At 47.4% G+C, this 15,221-nt stretch overlaps 7 protein-coding genes across 7 annotated transcripts; 4 read left to right on the plus strand and 3 right to left on the minus strand.

Annotated features, from left to right (window-relative positions):
* The first annotated feature begins 6 nt into the window (after positions 1-6).
* LOC6551938 lies at positions 7-2,583 on the plus strand. Its single transcript, XM_001979646.3, has 5 exons — positions 7-551; positions 619-782; positions 847-980; positions 1,045-1,690; positions 1,760-2,583. Exons 1-5 carry the CDS (start codon positions 408-410, stop codon positions 1,986-1,988), a joined length of 1,317 nt encoding a protein of 438 aa, XP_001979682.1. The 5' UTR covers positions 7-407; the 3' UTR covers positions 1,989-2,583.
* Positions 2,576-4,379, minus strand: LOC6551937 (coiled-coil domain-containing protein 174). Its single transcript, XM_001979645.3, has one exon. It carries the CDS (start codon positions 4,320-4,322, stop codon positions 2,598-2,600), a length of 1,725 nt encoding a protein of 574 aa, XP_001979681.1. The 5' UTR covers positions 4,323-4,379; the 3' UTR covers positions 2,576-2,597.
* Positions 4,380-4,536: 157 nt separating this feature from the next.
* Positions 4,537-5,547, plus strand: LOC6551936 (SRR1-like protein). The gene is made up of 2 exons (XM_001979644.3): positions 4,537-4,753; positions 4,816-5,547. Exons 1-2 carry the CDS (start codon positions 4,611-4,613, stop codon positions 5,501-5,503), a joined length of 831 nt encoding a protein of 276 aa, XP_001979680.1. The 5' UTR covers positions 4,537-4,610; the 3' UTR covers positions 5,504-5,547.
* Positions 5,548-5,559: 12 nt separating this feature from the next.
* Positions 5,560-7,709, minus strand: LOC6551935 (transcription termination factor 5, mitochondrial). Its single transcript, XM_001979643.2, has 4 exons — positions 7,278-7,709; positions 6,247-7,225; positions 5,970-6,194; positions 5,560-5,910 (listed from the first exon to the last, which is right to left on the minus strand). Exons 1-4 carry the CDS (start codon positions 7,465-7,467, stop codon positions 5,622-5,624), a joined length of 1,683 nt encoding a protein of 560 aa, XP_001979679.1. The 5' UTR covers positions 7,468-7,709; the 3' UTR covers positions 5,560-5,621.
* A 21-nt stretch (positions 7,710-7,730) lies between these two features.
* Positions 7,731-8,972, plus strand: LOC6551934 (ribosome production factor 2 homolog). The gene is made up of 3 exons (XM_001979642.3): positions 7,731-7,867; positions 7,927-8,142; positions 8,211-8,972. The coding sequence occupies exons 1-3, from the start codon at positions 7,848-7,850 to the stop codon at positions 8,935-8,937; spliced, it is 963 nt and encodes a 320-aa protein (XP_001979678.1). The 5' UTR covers positions 7,731-7,847; the 3' UTR covers positions 8,938-8,972.
* Positions 8,956-10,115, minus strand: LOC6551933. Its single transcript, XM_026981606.1, has 2 exons — positions 9,792-10,115; positions 8,956-9,730 (listed from the first exon to the last, which is right to left on the minus strand). Exon 2 carries the CDS (start codon positions 9,703-9,705, stop codon positions 9,004-9,006), a length of 702 nt encoding a protein of 233 aa, XP_026837407.1. The 5' UTR covers positions 9,706-9,730; positions 9,792-10,115; the 3' UTR covers positions 8,956-9,003.
* Positions 10,116-10,355: 240 nt separating this feature from the next.
* Positions 10,356-12,729, plus strand: LOC6551932 (malate dehydrogenase, mitochondrial). The gene is made up of 4 exons (XM_001979640.3): positions 10,356-10,557; positions 10,728-10,935; positions 11,737-11,933; positions 11,996-12,729. Exons 1-4 carry the CDS (start codon positions 10,492-10,494, stop codon positions 12,533-12,535), a joined length of 1,011 nt encoding a protein of 336 aa, XP_001979676.1. The 5' UTR covers positions 10,356-10,491; the 3' UTR covers positions 12,536-12,729.
* The last annotated feature ends 2,492 nt before the right edge of the window (positions 12,730-15,221 follow it).

Consider the following 15,221-nt stretch of genomic DNA (forward strand, 5'->3'; position numbering starts at 1 on the left):
ATAACGGGAAGCAATAAGCTAACCAGTTAAGCAACTTGTCAGAATTTTAATAACTAGTTTTCCAGCAAAAGAAAAAATGTAGAAAATGCCCCTTAATAAATGAAGATCTTTAGCATTAGTTGGGTCAGTTGGGTATGGGCAGTTCAAAATTCGTGTCGAAAGCGCGTTAAAACAGCCAAAACACGAAGGGGAGGAAAAGCACGAAGGACACGCAGAGAGAAGAAGAAGAACAGGCACGTAGCAGTGCGAAAAGAAACACATGTTCGCGCAAAATCGATGAATGAACTGTAAAGGGAAACCGAAAACTGAATAGAGCCGTGCGCGCTTGGCAAAAAATTAACCCACATTGTCCGCAAGGGATTGAGAGTAGGGCTTCCTGTAAAAGCCTCCACAGGACTCCTTGAAAAATGGGTATTACGGAGACAGCAGCAACAACAACTACCGGACTGGGAGCGGCAAACGCCGTGGAGAGCAAACAAATCCTTTCGCTCGAGGTGTTCCAGGACATCTTCAAGCACGTGGAACCGGAAGTGCAGATCGATGCCTTCGAGGTGAGGACTCTATTGGGGGCAGCTAACATTCGGTTATGAAATCACTTCCACCCACCTACTTTTCCAGCTGGCCCAGGGCTCCGACCGGGGTGACAACTATACGGCCGCCCTTTATCGCATTAAGCTAACCGGCAAGCGGAGGAGTCTCAAATGGGAACAGAACGTCATCTGCAAGGTGATGCCGGAAAGTCTAGTCGCCCGGGAGGCCTACAAGAGCGACAAGCTCTTCCGGTGAGTGTTCCAATTCCGATTCCGCGCATCCTATAGAGGCTCATAATCCCTGCTTGTTCCACAGCAATGAGGTGCAGTTCTACAACACCATCATGCCGGAACTGCTCAAGTTCCAGGCCAGCAAAACGAACCAGGACACACCCGTGTTCAATGCCATTCCGAAGTGCTATTCAGCCAGGCATGATCTGCTCATAATGGGTAAAGTTACCTCTCCCCTTTACTGTGGATCCTTTTCTAATTTATTAAATTGTATTTCCGGCAGAGGATCTTCGCGAACGTGGCTTTCAGATGTCCGACCGCCACAAAGGCCTCAGTCTGGAGGAGACGCAGTCCGTCCTGCTGCAGGTGGCACAGCTGCACGGCCTTAGCCTAGCCTACAAGTTCGAGAAACCGCTGGAGTTCAGCAAGCTGTGCAGCATGATCAGCGAGGGCATCTTCTGCACGGCCAATACGAGTTGGTATCGAAACTACTACGAGCGCCTTACCAAGAACGCCATTCAGATGGTGTCCGAGGTGCTGCCCCCCGACTCCAAGTATGTCCTGGCAATGAACAAATTTGCGGAAAGCTCCTCCTTCTTCGGTCGTATGGTGAAGTTGGCCAGTGCCGAGTCGCCGTTATCTGCCATTTGCCACGGCGACTGTTGGGTGAACAACTTTCTGTACCACTATGATCCCGAGGATCTGCAGCGGGTGCTGGAGGTGGCCCTTCTCGACTTTCAGCTGATACGCTACAGCTCCATCGCCCTGGACATTGCCAATCTGCTATACTGCTGCACCACCAAGGAAATGCGGGATGCTCACCTGCAGACTCTGCTCAAGATCTATACGGAGGAGCTGTTTCGATGGCTGCAAATCCTATGCACAACTTTGCCGGACCACTGCGACACATTACAGAAGCTACAGGACCTGTAAGCAAATGATTTTACGAATTTTCTGGGAATATAATCAATCGATTTATTAAACGCCTTTCGCCATAGTTTTGCCGAGGAGCTGAAGACATACGGACGCTTTGCTCTTGGCCTGGCATTGGATATCCTACCTATAAGCACTTGCTCCTCGGAGGATGCCCCGGATATGTACTTGGATCGAAGCGATGAACTCGAGGAGGATGTGGGCGCGCCCACGCTCAACTTTCCACCCAACGACCTGTGCCGCCAGAAGATGTCGGAGATAGTCATTGATATGGTGGATCGGGACATGCTCTAGGCCGCCCTGCAATCCAAATGGAACCCTTGCTGTCTGTCCCAAACACCAATTTCCCATAATATACCGGCTCAGATAGCGTGCTCCTTAACGTTTAGTTATATGCAAGATAGTAAATATTACCATTAGCTTAGACAGACTTTGTACGTTTAGGGTACCACCGCTACCTTTATGTTACGTTTCTGTAGCAGCCAATTCCTTGGCCCTGCGTCCCAGGTTGGACTTTGTGTAGTCAGAGTTAACACTTGCACTACTGCTAGATGAGCAAACAACACGATGCCCAAATAGTAAGTAGTAGTTGCTTTTTGTTTTAGCTTTCGTTTAATTGTTGATCCCGGTTGTCACATACCAATCGATGGAACTTTACCAAATAGGTATTCTCGGGAAATTTAAATTGCGCCTACCTTGTCGGAATGCAATTGGGCACAGGGCCTCTAAATTGGACAGGAATTGTGAAAATGCACTATTCGATCTAGCCGTAGCTAAATTAACAATACATTTGTTGAACTCAAAAACCAGACAATAGAAAGCTTGTCTAGGCGTATTGTGTTTTTCTAAAGTATTCTTTACACAAAGTAATAAACTATAAATGAAGGTATGCCTTTCCTTAACTTAGTAGTCCGCCTTGGAGGTCCAGGTGGCCTTGTTTCCCAGCACGCCCTTGTCGCAGTTCTCCCGCAGAAACCTGAGACCCGCTTCGATGGAGCGCTCCAGGTCGGCCTGGGACTTGGACTTTTTAGCTGGTGGAGCTCTGTCATCCAATCCAACAGGCGGGGGAATAGCAGCACCCATACCACGACTGGATGTGCTCGGTTGCTCATCAGCTTCGTCTTCGTTGTACGCACTGTAGCTCCGTCGCTGAAACTTCTTTTCCTGCCTGGTGCTGTGAAAGTTGTGGAACTCCGGCTCCTGGCCACTGTTCCACACCGAAGGCGGTGGCGGAGGCATGCTGCTGAAGTTGCTGCGCTTGAGGGAAACCGGCTCTGGCATGGGAGCAAATTCTGCCTGCCGCTGGGCACGCTGCTTCTCATTCCACTCCTCCTGGGACATGGGCAGGCGTTCGGCCTTGTACTTCCACTCCTCCTCCGGTGGTTCGGGGCTGTCTGAGTCGCGTCGCTTGGCCACACCCGGCTTGTCCTTGTCCCAATCGCGTACGTGCTCCTTGCGCAATTCTTCCAGTTCCGCCTCCTCCTTTTCTTTTTTCCGCTCGATGGCTGCTTTCTTCTCTTGCTCCTCCCTCTCTCTTTCTGCTGTTTCGGCCGCTGATTCGTCCTTAATTCGCTGTTCCTCCCGCAGGTAGTCTTCCTTGCTGATGGGTGGTAAGCCTTTGCGTGCTCGAATCCGGTTTTTGGCGGCTAGCACGCGATCTGCCACGAGACTGTCCCGTTTGGCGCGCAATTCATCTTGTCGTGTCTGCGCATCAGTCGTAGCTTTGCGTGCCTTTTCCAGTTCCAACTGCTGCTTCCGGCGCTCCTCTTCGTCCGTAGAAAAGGCATAGTAGCCAACACCGTGGGTGCGCGCTTCGTCAAAGAAGACATCCTGGTAGTGGACATCAGGCTTGTCGAAATTCTCCTGCTCCTTGCGCTCCCAGTTTATGCGCTGTTCATCGTGCTTGGTCATCGTGGATAGGGCCTCACTGAAGAGGCTCTCTGTTGGCCGTGGTCCAATAAAGGTCTCACCATCGTCATCGTCGCTGTTGTGGTTTCTGTTCTGCTCGCGGCTGCCTTTGGTATCTATCATCCAGTTGGCCTTGGTCTGATCCAGGCGCTCCGGCATGCTCTCGGCAAGTTGCTTGTCGCGTTTCTGGGCCTCCTTCAAGTCCTTCCGCAAGCACTTTCTGGTGCGTCCCAGGCAATCAACGTACTCCACCTCATCATCATCGTCGTGGCCTTGCTCATCATTGCTGGAACTGCTGCTGCTACTCAGTCGCTGGCGGGAATTACACCTCTGCGAGGGCTGCTCCTGCTCCAGGTCTGCCTCCTGCTTTTTGCGGTTAAACATCACCAGGCAGTTATCATCGGAGTTGAGGTTGCCTCCATTGCGAATCATCCGATCGTAGAACTTGCTCTTCGCCTCCAAGACACGCCGCGACTTCTCCAACTGGGCATGGTCCTCAGTCTCGTACACTTTGGCGCCATCGTTGCTGCTTCCGACCTTCTTGTAGCCCCGATCACTGGACTTCTCCTTGTCGCCGCTGCTCTTGGCGGGTCGAAAATCGGCGGCGGATGCCTTGTTGGCTTTGGCCATCCTCACCTCATGCTGCTTCCTCAGCAATTCCGCCTTCAGGCTGACCAGCGAGGAGAGATTCACACTAATGGCCTTGTTTGGATCGTTCATGGCGTACAAAAGTGAAAAACAGCTGTGTGAAGAAGTTGCAGTGGTAACAGCTGATACACTGTCACAAAAGAAATCGCACTTTGTCGTTGAGACTGTTTACTTCATGCATACTATATATTCATCAAATAAACAAATTAATAATAAACTATATGGAAATCTATATCGAGATTTAAATTACAAAATTTACATTTAAGTTGGAAAATGCAACTTATATTCTTCCTCTGTACCAAGAACGGCCACACTAAGCAAGGTGAGAAGAAGAAGAAGCGTGTTTATTTACGTTTCGAAATGTCGAACTCTGGAGAGGATTTTCAGGTGGTAACGCGTAAGAAATGGATGGCCCGTAAGTGCTTGAGGCGGCGGGATCGCCATAAATCTGAAAGTGACTACTTAATCGACTGCCCGGATGTGAATGTGGAGAAATTTCAGCCGTAAGTATTTGATATTTATGTTTTTCAAGAGCTCCGTCCCTGAAAACGAAATCCACTTCTAGGCGTCTGGAGAACTTGTGTACTGAGATGTGTCAGAGCGACTACTTTCTGGTGGCCATGGAGGCACTGCAGCAGCAGCTTGAAGTCATTAAGAAACCTTTGGAACGTGTCGTTTGCCTGGGACTGGGACCCTTCTCCCGCACCTACCATGCCCTGCATCAGGCTGCCTTTGTGATTGGACTGCAGCGGCAGCACAAGATCAGCGAGGCCTTGTACTTCGATCCCGTCTTCAGAGACAGCGAAAGGGAACTGATCCAACTGTTTGGCGGAAGTATAATGAGCGAAGACTGCGCGGGCAAGCACGAGGCGACGGTGCCCACGCTCTATTATCTGCCCCACTGCCCTTATGCTCTGATGCATAACATCTTGTGGTCCAATTGGAAGCGGGAGACACTGCCCAACGTTTACCTCATCTCGAATAGCTTCGAAATGTTAACCATGACGCCGAGAAACCAGGATGACCACATAACAAGAATAGTAGAACATTGTACAGAGACGCCGCTGGAAGACGACTACGAGCACCACAATGTATTCAACGATTTGTCGCTGCACACGTTCCCCCAGGAGTCCCTGCCCGACAGCAACGACAAAGCGTTCTGGACGCGATGTGCTCCCTTGAAGGTGAACGAGGATGAGCTGATCACGGAAACCGACGCAAACTTTGCTGCTTTGAAGCTGGAATCTGAATAAATGATCATCGATTCGCATATATGCCCAAAGACACGGGAAACCAATTAGAGTAGTATGTTAGGTTTCAAAATAGTTTCCAATTTTATTAACAAGCTATGTACAATTTTACTGCAGGCACCTATAAGTGCTGCATAATCATCTTATCTGCAGGCTTTACGCCGTACTTGTAGACCTTATTGAGACTTTCTGGAAAGTCGGGCAGTAGATTATTGAAGTTCTCCACGTGATGTGTATGTTGCTCCGTCCAGATGCCGTCGCCCGTAAAGTGGAACTCCGATTCGATTAGGTAGAGAATGAGAGTTAGGATCTCGTTGTTGCTTAACGAATCGAAATTCGCCACAGGCAGCTGTAAATCTTCTTGTGCGTCGGGTGATTGCAAAAGAAGCATTTTTTCTTCAATGCGTTTGCTGTGAAGAAAGAAAAAGTATTAAAGAAAAATCGTTTGTATAATTCTAACATTGCTCACATGGGATAAAGAAGCAAGTGTATATTCAAAAATATCTCATCAAGTTTAAACTTTTTGCTGAGTAAGTACTCCAGACATTGCTTCACGTGCAGCAGAGGTATATGGCACCAGTTGGGATGGCGAGAGAGAAGATTGCGCAGCACTTGCACTTCCTTCCCCAACACATTACCCAAGTAGAAGACTATATCCCGTCCTTTAGTACGATCCGAGCCATCTCTGGCAAATCTTGAATAAGGTTGGTTGGTTATTCAGTCAATAAGATTGCATAGCTTCTTACTTGGCGAAAGCCTCGGACCCACAAGAAAGGATGTGCAAGGAAGCGCACCGCACCTTAAGTTGATTGAGATAATCCAAACGCAGTCGCGCCTTGTTCTGGTAGTGTACCAGTCTTAGGACTCGCGGATTGGTGCCCAGTACTTGAAACTCCTCTATCTCCTGCAGGTCCTTTAGGCGCTCCAAAACCGTATCTGGTCCAAGGGTGAGCACTTCCAAACAACGTAGAACAGCATCCTCGCTGATGCCAAACGCATGGACGTGCTGCAGGGTTTGCTTCAAACTATCACAGGTGGACATCAAAATCTTGGGTCGTCGGAAGCCGATTTCGCGTATGTCCTGCGAATCAATGGTAGGTACTTCTCGCAGGATGCGGCGCACGTTATCTGCTTCCGAATAGAGCAGAAAACTGTTCTTCCTTAGCCGCTCGGCGGGAAAATTAAACTCCTTGGTTAGGAGCTCGATGGTGTCCTGCAATGCTCGAAAACTCTTGTGGCGGATGCGGGAGTAAACGCGCCACAGCTTTTGTAGATCGTTGTCGTCCATCTGAAGACGTTCACGCAGGTAAGCGTTGAGCAGGGATTGTCTCAAGCTCTTTAGAGTGAGGGTCTCGCTTTCCAGCTCCCGTAAATCCACCGGCAACTTGATGTCCGCAAAATATCCCGCCAGACGCTCCACCACCTTCACATCAAAGTGGATGTAACTGTGTGCCTTCAGGACTTCTATCGGCTTGTTGACCACCGTAACATATTTGGCCAGCGTTTGGACAGTAACATTGTGGAAGCCGCACTCCTGCAAAACACTGTGTCGATTGACCAAAGTGGTAGCACCATAATATATGATCATGGGCTTCGCTATGATGTCGTCCACACTGTAGTCCAGTGATTTCAAAGTGTCGTAGGAGTTCAGCAAGTCCTTGCGCTTCAACGTCTTGAGCTCTGGGTGCTTCTCTAGAGCGGCCGCCCAAGCGCGATAGTTACTACCTATAAAGACGCAATAGTGACTCCTTAAACCAGCTTAAAAGTCTTAGCTTACCCAGAGTTTTGGACAAATAGCTGGCATTCAGGGGCTCTTCCACCGGCATCTCGACTGTGGAGGGCTTTGGCAGTTTTGATTTCAGATTCTCCTTCTTACTGGTGACCCGTTTCGAACTGGCCATTCCTCGCGCCAGCTGCCCAAGGCTCCGGACCAGCAATTGCGCTTGATTCTGGCCGTTGCGCAGCATAATTATAACATTTCACGAATATTTATTTAGAATCGACGAAGAAGCGTAACTGTAATTCGGGGTGAATGGCAACTGTTGCAGCTAGTGATGGCAGAATATATATGCATAGGGAAATGGCGAACTGAATTAAAACAATGTAGCATTTTTATATTCCTAATATTATATTGTTCGATGGTTAAACTCAAAATAGACTTTGAGTGCGAGAAAAATGCATTCATTTTAAATCTTGTGGCAGCTAAACAACTATCGATACGGCCGGCAAATCAATTTCATCGATACGGCAACGGATGTTTTCACATCTCTAACCCCGCAGCGTACTTACACGTGCGCGTGAATTTTAGTTTATTTGACTTGGTTTTTAATTAAAAAAGCATTTGATTATGTCCCTCTTACGCATCAGGTAAGCAATAAAGGTGCAGCCAATGAAGAGCAATGAAATCAAACCAACTCCGCTTCCAGGAAACCCAAAACCCGCAAGGGAAAGAAAGTGTTGCTGGCCAGGGAGCCGCAACTGATTGAATCCGCCCGCACAATGTTGTTTTTGGACGGAAGGAAGTGCGGTGGCAATGTGAAGCTGTGCATGAAGGATCTGCAGGCGCTGAAGAAGCCGCTGGTTAAGGTGCTGAACCGCAAAAACGACATTACCCCCTTTGACGATCCCTCCTCACTGGAGTTGTAAGTTTAGACAAAGCATACATACCTTAATTTACGTTTATTTAGTTTTAAACTACCAAAAATTCCAGCTTGACCATGAAAAACGATGCTGCTTTGTTCACGTTCGGTTCCACATCAAAGAAGCGACCTGACAACATAGTGTTGGGCAGGATCTTCGAGAACGAAGTGCTGGACATGTTTGAACTGGGCATCAAGCGGTATCAGGCGATTTCAGAGTTTAAGAACGAGAAAATTGGAGCCTGCGTGAAGCCCTGCCTGGTGTTCAATGGCCCGAAATGGGCACAGACCGAGGAACTGAGGCGCCTTCGCAACCTGTTCATCGACACCTTCCAGCGCGAGAAGGTGGATTCGATTCGTCTTCAGGGCATTGAGCACGTTCTCAGTTTCACGGTTACCGATGACATGAACATTCTGATGCGTTCCTACCGAATACTGCTAAAGAAATCTGGCCAGAGGACGCCGCGCATTGAGCTCGAGGAGATCGGACCCTCTGCCGACTTCTCCATACGTCGCACCAAGATCGCCAGCGAGGATCTGTACAAGCAGTCACGCAAACAGCCCAAGCAGTTGAAGGTAGGCAAGAAGAAGAACATTAGCACAGACGCCTTGGGCAACACCAAGGGTCGCGTCCATCTGGGCAAGCAGCAAACGGGCTCCATCCAAACGCGTCGTGTCAAGGCGCTGCGTAAGACACCTGAGGAGAAGAAGGAGAACCGGCAGCGGAAGAAGGTTGCCCTGAAGGCGGCTGCCGCCGAAGCTCTGGCCTCGCAAGGAGGCAATCCCTTCTCTAGTTAAAGTTAGTTTTAATAAATTGGTCCTGATTAAATTAGCGTTAACAAGTGTATGCGTTCTGGAGTTGTATCAGTGTATGCCTTCGACAATATTACGAATGCGCCGTGTCTTGGACTCGGCCAACGCGTCCTCCAGTGTTTTGATCATGTGCACCAGACTGCCGACATCCGTCTGCACCAGCAAATCCTTTCGATGCAGCCGTTCGTCCTCCTGCATGGCCTTCAGCTCCTGTTCGCTGCGCCCCGAGACGTCCACCGCCAGCAGCTCACGGTTTTCGTTCTTCGGTTCGGTGTGCAGGTATAGCTTCATGGTCACCACAACTTGACACTGATCCAGCAGACTCCGCGACGCGGTACGGACCTCCAGTCGCCAGTCCAGGTTGACCAGCCGATAGGCACGTATGTTGGCCGACTTGATTGAGCCCTCCACAAAGTTTCGTTTGCTGGTGACAAACTGCTCGAGAACTTCGAGCACATCGTCGCCGATTTCGGGGAATGTCTTTCGCAGAATCGCCCCTGTGTCGACGGAACTGCCTCCCAGCCGGGTGGTCACGCTGATAAGCAGGGATATCAGAGCTTCCACAGCCTGCTGCACTGCCTCGGGACTGCCCAAGTCCGAGGATTTCTTGGCCAGCATCTCGTAACGGCCGGGATTGGGCCCATTTATCAGGTAATCAAAGGCTGACTTGCATAGCTCCACCACTGAGCTGGCGGGTCTTTGGAGCAGGCTTAAATGGTCCCGCTGCTGTTGGGTCAAGCGCAGAGATGACATCTTTGTGGTTTCCGCACGGAGTTAGCTAAATAGTATTGGATGTATTCATAGGCATGCGGAGTATTCAAACAACAGTAGACGATTACCTTAAACTGTTTGAATTGTTGACTACTTGAGACTTTAGTCTTGCGCCAGTACTTCACGAATTTGTTAGTTTATAAACAAAAACAATAAATAGGAGTTCACTTATACCCCCATAACTGATCACTTAGAGCTTGAAATGCATACTTGACAGCTTGCATTAAATACTTTAATTATTATTAGAAAGCATCTTTATGATTACATCCTCAGTAGCGCCGTTTTTTCTGCATAAAACAAACATTTATAGGGGCAAACCAAAATAAATAAATCTGGTTGATATCGGATAACGATAGCTCGATACGATTGTGCGGCTCAATTGGACAGGGATTGCAGTTAAGTTGGCAGCTCCATTCGATTTGTATCGATAAGTGCAAATTGAAATGTTCGAATCTTCACTGCAACTGCAATTTAAATTGTTGCATGAAAAATTATGCATTTCCGAAGCATTGCAAGCATATAACCAACAAATGGCTAGCTCTCATACACATGAAATGTCCCCCCAAATCACGAATCAACCAAAAGCTTTTGTTCCTCGTGAAAGCTCTTGAGCGATAGCAACCCTGTACTCCCCCGCCCCCCACGGCAACAACAACAACAACATGGGATTCGCAAATCTGTTTCATTGGCCCGTGGGATTTTGCTGGCAGAACTGCTCTCGTTGAATTGTTTTAACCAATACATTTTGTAACCAAAACCATTGCAAATATGCTGAAGCAAGTGACGAAGCAATTGGCCCTGCAGGGAGTGCGCACCTTCTCGGTTGGCCAGCAGGTGAGCATTGTTACATTCCAAAATCAAAATCCCGGGTAGAATCGTGCCCCTTCCACTGCAACTGTTTACGTAACAGAGGCGGCTGATCCATTGCATCCGCAAGCCATAACTATACAGCCTGACATAACATCGAGACTCATCGCGACTATATCTTTGCATTTCCGATCTAGAACAACTACAAGGTGACCGTTTGCGGTGCCGCTGGAGGAATCGGCCAGCCGCTGTCGCTGCTCCTCAAGCAGAATCCCCTGGTCAGCGACTTGGCCCTGTACGACATTGTCCATACGCCCGGTGTGGCCGCCGATCTGTCGCACATCGACACCAAGAGCAAGACCGCCGGATTCATCGGTGCCGACCAGCTGGGCGACTCCCTGAAGGGTGAGTAGAGGGCAGGGGCCGCGAGTGAGGTTATGTGACCAGCGGATACCAGTGGAAAATTTGCTTAGGGTGCTGGTGGTGGTGGTTCGGCAGGGGGGAGGGGTCGAATCCACTACTATCTCTAATGATATGATATGCTGTACTTGAGGTGCTTGGCTTCAATGGTTTTGCTGCCCTGTTCCAAAGTCACTCTTCGTTTAAGTACTTATCACTAGGCTTTGTTGGATATTTGCAGTTTTTTAAATTAACTTAAACATGAACGAATACTACGTATGCGGTTTTGTTGCCAGTAAAAGAATTTATTTAGCTATGTTTCTTATGGTTTGTGGACTTTTTTAAAGACAATATAGATCAATTCAGATTTACACATACATATGTGCTAAAAATAATAAAACTAAATATTGAATATGAATCAAGTTATGTAAAATTTTATTTTTATGCTTTCAATACAAATGTATCCATCCTAAAAAATAAATATGTAAATGTTCAAAACAGAAAGCAGATTGGATACTTAAAAACCTCCGTTAATTTGAATAAAGATTTTTTTTACCATCAGTATAAATATATGCAGAGCTCTTTCATGTGATTTGCATTAACAAAATGTTATGCTCTGATAAGATAAGCAACAGAGAATATATACCCTGATAGCTGTAGAATGGTTATTGGTATTAACAACGACGTAATCAGGAGCGGCTACTTATCAGTGCAGAAGCCACTGGGATTGAACCCATAAAAGATCAAAGCTCAAAGTGTGTACCACCAAACTAATCAGTGATGCATGCTTGTGCCTACCTTTTGCAGGATCCGATGTGGTGGTCATCCCCGCTGGAGTGCCCCGCAAGCCCGGCATGACCCGCGATGATCTGTTCAACGTGAACGCCGGCATCATCAAGGACATCTCCAACTCCATTGCCAAGAACTGCCCCAAGGCCCTGGTGGCCATCATCACCAACCCGGTGAACACCTGCGTGCCCATCGCTGCCGAGATCCTGAAGAAGGTATCATTACCTACATTATAGTTTACTAGAGGTGCTGATCCCTATGCCGTCCCATCTTTCAGGCTGGTGTCTACGATCCCAAGCGCCTGTTCGGAGTCTCCACCTTGGATGTGGTGCGTGCCCGCGCCTTCATCGGCCATGCCCTGGGTGTGGATCCCCAGACCGTGCAGATCCCCGTGATCGGCGGCCACTCCGGCGTGACCATCCTGCCCGTGCTCTCCCAGAGCCAGCCTCTGTTCAAGGGCAACCAGGACACCATCGAGAAGCTGACCGTGCGCATCCAGGAGGCCGGTACCGAGGTCGTTAAGGCCAAGGCCGGAGCCGGTTCCGCCACTCTGTCGATGGCCTACGCTGGCGCCCGTTTCGCAGGCTCCCTGCTGAAGGGACTTAACGGCGAGAAGAACGTGATCGAATGCTCCTACGTGCAGTCCACCGTCACGGAGGCCACCTTCTTCTCCACACCCCTGGTGCTGGGCAAGAACGGCGTCCAGGAGAACCTCGGCCTGCCCAAGCTCAACGACTACGAGAAGAAGCTGCTGGAGGCTGCCATTCCCGAGCTGAAGAAGAACATCCAGAAGGGCATTGACTTCGCCAACGCCTAAGCGACCCTACAAATCCCATCCGCCCCCAAAATCGTGTACTTTATTAGCGCCTATTGTGAATTGGCATACCATACTACCCCTAGCAAATCATTCGTCTTGAGTCGGCGTGTCCACAGATTTTGTAGATCTGCGCCCAGAGTGTGGTGTAAAATGAAACCAGTTGATATCTGAAATAAACGAATTGTAAACTTGGATTGCGGACCGTCTTTTTGAAGACATTGCTTAGCAGTCATTTAAAAAATCAAAAACACAAATATTGGCAAAAAGCATTAGCTTTTAAAACCTTATATACTTACGTGTATATATTTTTTAGAACCCTAAAAATATCGCCGCGTAATTTGAATGTCTCCTCCCACAGCAAAAAGATATTCAACTATGCCCATGGGCTTGGGTTCTGTTTTTGTGATTCCAAAATAGCGTCACAGGGCAAATGGATGTCCACTGTACACTGAGCGAAGGATTAGAGGTTTTGCTGGAAATCAACCCAATGGACGGCATTTGCAATCCGGAAATTTCGCCGAGTGTAGCCTACACAGCCGCAAACAAACATAATGCTCACACGCACTTGCCCACACAGACGCAACCAATTAAGCTTCGTTAAGATCAATTTAAACTTGCCCGCATGTCACGACGACCCCCTCCCGACGCCCATGACAACCCCTCCGGAATCCTCCCATGACTCCGGCTCAGAATCCAGTGCGTACGCATTTCGGAATTCATTTTTTAACGATATACAAATTTATGTGAGAGTTGAATTTTGCATGGTATGCGGTATGCATTCCTTTCGGAATTTGCGTAAGCTCATACAAATTCCTATTTGTGTCGATAGAATATGCCATTCAATCTCTGGATAATTCACACCTGAAGATCATTGATCTACATATTATCATCTATGTGCCTATTTGTATAAATAATCTCGGAAGTCAGTGCTAATTGCTTGTTTCGATTCAAACATCACAAGTTCTTAGATATCTTTAGTATAGTAATCTTTGTTTGGGACTGCCAAATGTATATACTATCTATATATTTATAAGTCATTCTAAATAAACCTACTTTCTGTGTTACTAGATAAATGGTACCAAACATTTGAGCAAATATATATATATAATTTTGGATTCAAAACTTTCTCCCAAATAAAATTAGGTTTTTCTCAGAAAAACATATTATTTTATTCAGAATTTAAATATGTGCATGTGTGTAGATGGTTCTTAGTCAATTCCCTGAGCTAACATTTTCCTTAAGTTTCCACATCGATTTGCACTGGTTTCGCCAATTGAAGTGCTTGGCAGCAGCTCGAATCGAGTAAATTGGATTACTATTAGACAATTTGATTTGTTCATTAAACCGGGCAATGCAGAGCAGCACAGCACCAATAATTCTAACCTATTTAGCCGCTTTGTGGGGGAAATGGAGGAACACACCCCCGACTTAATTATCGACGATCGAAAGGCAGCGATAACAAGACCAAAACAATCAATTGATACAATTCCATTCATGAAATCAAATCGAACTGCAAGCGAAAATCACGGAGCGCGGGAGACAATTTGATAGGCTGGGCGATTTCGATTCTTGGGGTTCCGCCAATTGGCAGAACGCTTTTAATGAAATAATGAGCAGGAATCAATTTTCAGACGCCGAGCACGTACTATATGCGATGCGAAATGGAATTGCCGGCCGGCATTTTATATTAAAACAAATTGGTTACCATGGATGGATTTACCAGTCCGCGACGACGACACTCTCTTTTTGTAATCGACCTTGTACAATTTTATTTAATTACAAACAATTAAGTCGCCGCACAGGCAGCAACACCAAAAACGATAAGCGAAGGAGAGTGTCAAGTGCAGCCACAATACAGTAATTAATTAATTATTATCGCACAACGCAATCAACTTGTTCATTCATAAATCTCAAAGTGAGAAATTTGAATTTACACCCGCGCCTATCGATAGGCGTCCGTTACAGATTGGATAAAGGGCCATTTCCACTGCCACTCTTATGCCCCCCATTTTAGAAGCGTGCATTTCCACTCAATAAAACTACATGTGATAAAATCAAGTAAGATAACTATGCATATCTAATACCTTCTTTTAAATTTCTTTCAAAAATGAAATTATGCTGGTGCTTATTAAGGTGCTTAACTCGTGTTCCTCCTATTGAAGGCCCAGTTTCGCGCCAAACGCAAATGACTGAAGGCATTTGCATTGCCTGGGCATCGATTTCAATTACATAACACCACAAATTGGTCTGGGAGAGCGATCGTGCCGCTTAAGTCAACTGCCGCAGCTGCAGTGGAGCACTCCCACCACTCAGATGGGGCATTAAATGGCGCCTTCTTCTTAAATAAGTCACAATTGTCGGCAATTAATTTGAATTGTGCACACTGTGTTGCGATTTTTCGTGCATCGACAGCCCCAAGAAGCCCCAAAGCCAATTACACCGACCAGGCCCAGCGGTTGACATCTTCAGCTATATCTCCCCATTCTATATAGTGAAATGCCCCATATATCGCGTCTGATATGCGCTAGCAATTGTGATTGCCTTTAATTTATTGGCGTCCTCTCTCACTTTCCCTTTGATTGGATTAAGCTTTAAGTCGGATTTGTGGGTGGGTGCGCTAGGGGCTGGTTATTTAACAATTATGCCGCGACAAATTGGTCCTTAAATGTTTTATGGAATGGGACAC

The sequence above is a fragment of the Drosophila erecta genome, unplaced genomic scaffold (genome assembly GCF_003286155.1).
Source record: "Drosophila erecta strain 14021-0224.00,06,07 unplaced genomic scaffold, DereRS2 tig00000000-arrow-pilon, whole genome shotgun sequence".
NCBI classification, from domain to species: Eukaryota; Metazoa; Arthropoda; class Insecta; order Diptera; family Drosophilidae; genus Drosophila; species Drosophila erecta.

What these genes read in the sequence shown, in the direction of transcription:
- LOC6551935 (XM_001979643.2), bottom strand. Translation starts at nt 7,467, where the DNA reads ATGCTGCGCAACGGCCAGAATCAAGCGCAATTGCTGGTCCGGAGCCTT. An exon ending in CTATTTGTCCAAAACTCTGG is followed by an intron (nt 7,226 to 7,277) that starts GTAAGCTAAGAC and finishes GCGTCTTTATAG; the next exon opens with GTAGTAACTATCGCGCTTGG. An exon ending in CACTTGCTTCTTTATCCCAT is followed by an intron (nt 5,911 to 5,969) that starts GTGAGCAATGTT and finishes CTTTCTTCACAG; the next exon opens with CAAACGCATTGAAGAAAAAA.
- LOC6551933 (XM_026981606.1), bottom strand. Translation starts at nt 9,705, where the DNA reads ATGTCATCTCTGCGCTTGACCCAACAGCAGCGGGACCATTTAAGCCTG.
- LOC6551936 (XM_001979644.3), top strand. Translation starts at nt 4,611, where the DNA reads ATGTCGAACTCTGGAGAGGATTTTCAGGTGGTAACGCGTAAGAAATGG. An exon ending in AATGTGGAGAAATTTCAGCC is followed by an intron (nt 4,754 to 4,815) that starts GTAAGTATTTGA and finishes ATCCACTTCTAG; the next exon opens with GCGTCTGGAGAACTTGTGTA.
- LOC6551938 (XM_001979646.3), top strand. Translation starts at nt 408, where the DNA reads ATGGGTATTACGGAGACAGCAGCAACAACAACTACCGGACTGGGAGCG. An exon ending in GCATGATCTGCTCATAATGG is followed by an intron (nt 981 to 1,044) that starts GTAAAGTTACCT and finishes TATTTCCGGCAG; the next exon opens with AGGATCTTCGCGAACGTGGC. An exon ending in TTACAGAAGCTACAGGACCT is followed by an intron (nt 1,691 to 1,759) that starts GTAAGCAAATGA and finishes CTTTCGCCATAG; the next exon opens with TTTTGCCGAGGAGCTGAAGA.
- LOC6551932 (XM_001979640.3), top strand. Translation starts at nt 10,492, where the DNA reads ATGCTGAAGCAAGTGACGAAGCAATTGGCCCTGCAGGGAGTGCGCACC. An exon ending in CCTTCTCGGTTGGCCAGCAG is followed by an intron (nt 10,558 to 10,727) that starts GTGAGCATTGTT and finishes TTTCCGATCTAG; the next exon opens with AACAACTACAAGGTGACCGT. An exon ending in CTGCCGAGATCCTGAAGAAG is followed by an intron (nt 11,934 to 11,995) that starts GTATCATTACCT and finishes CCCATCTTTCAG; the next exon opens with GCTGGTGTCTACGATCCCAA.
- LOC6551934 (XM_001979642.3), top strand. Translation starts at nt 7,848, where the DNA reads ATGTCCCTCTTACGCATCAG. An exon ending in ATGTCCCTCTTACGCATCAG is followed by an intron (nt 7,868 to 7,926) that starts GTAAGCAATAAA and finishes CTCCGCTTCCAG; the next exon opens with GAAACCCAAAACCCGCAAGG. An exon ending in GATCCCTCCTCACTGGAGTT is followed by an intron (nt 8,143 to 8,210) that starts GTAAGTTTAGAC and finishes CAAAAATTCCAG; the next exon opens with CTTGACCATGAAAAACGATG.
- LOC6551937 (XM_001979645.3), bottom strand. Translation starts at nt 4,322, where the DNA reads ATGAACGATCCAAACAAGGCCATTAGTGTGAATCTCTCCTCGCTGGTC.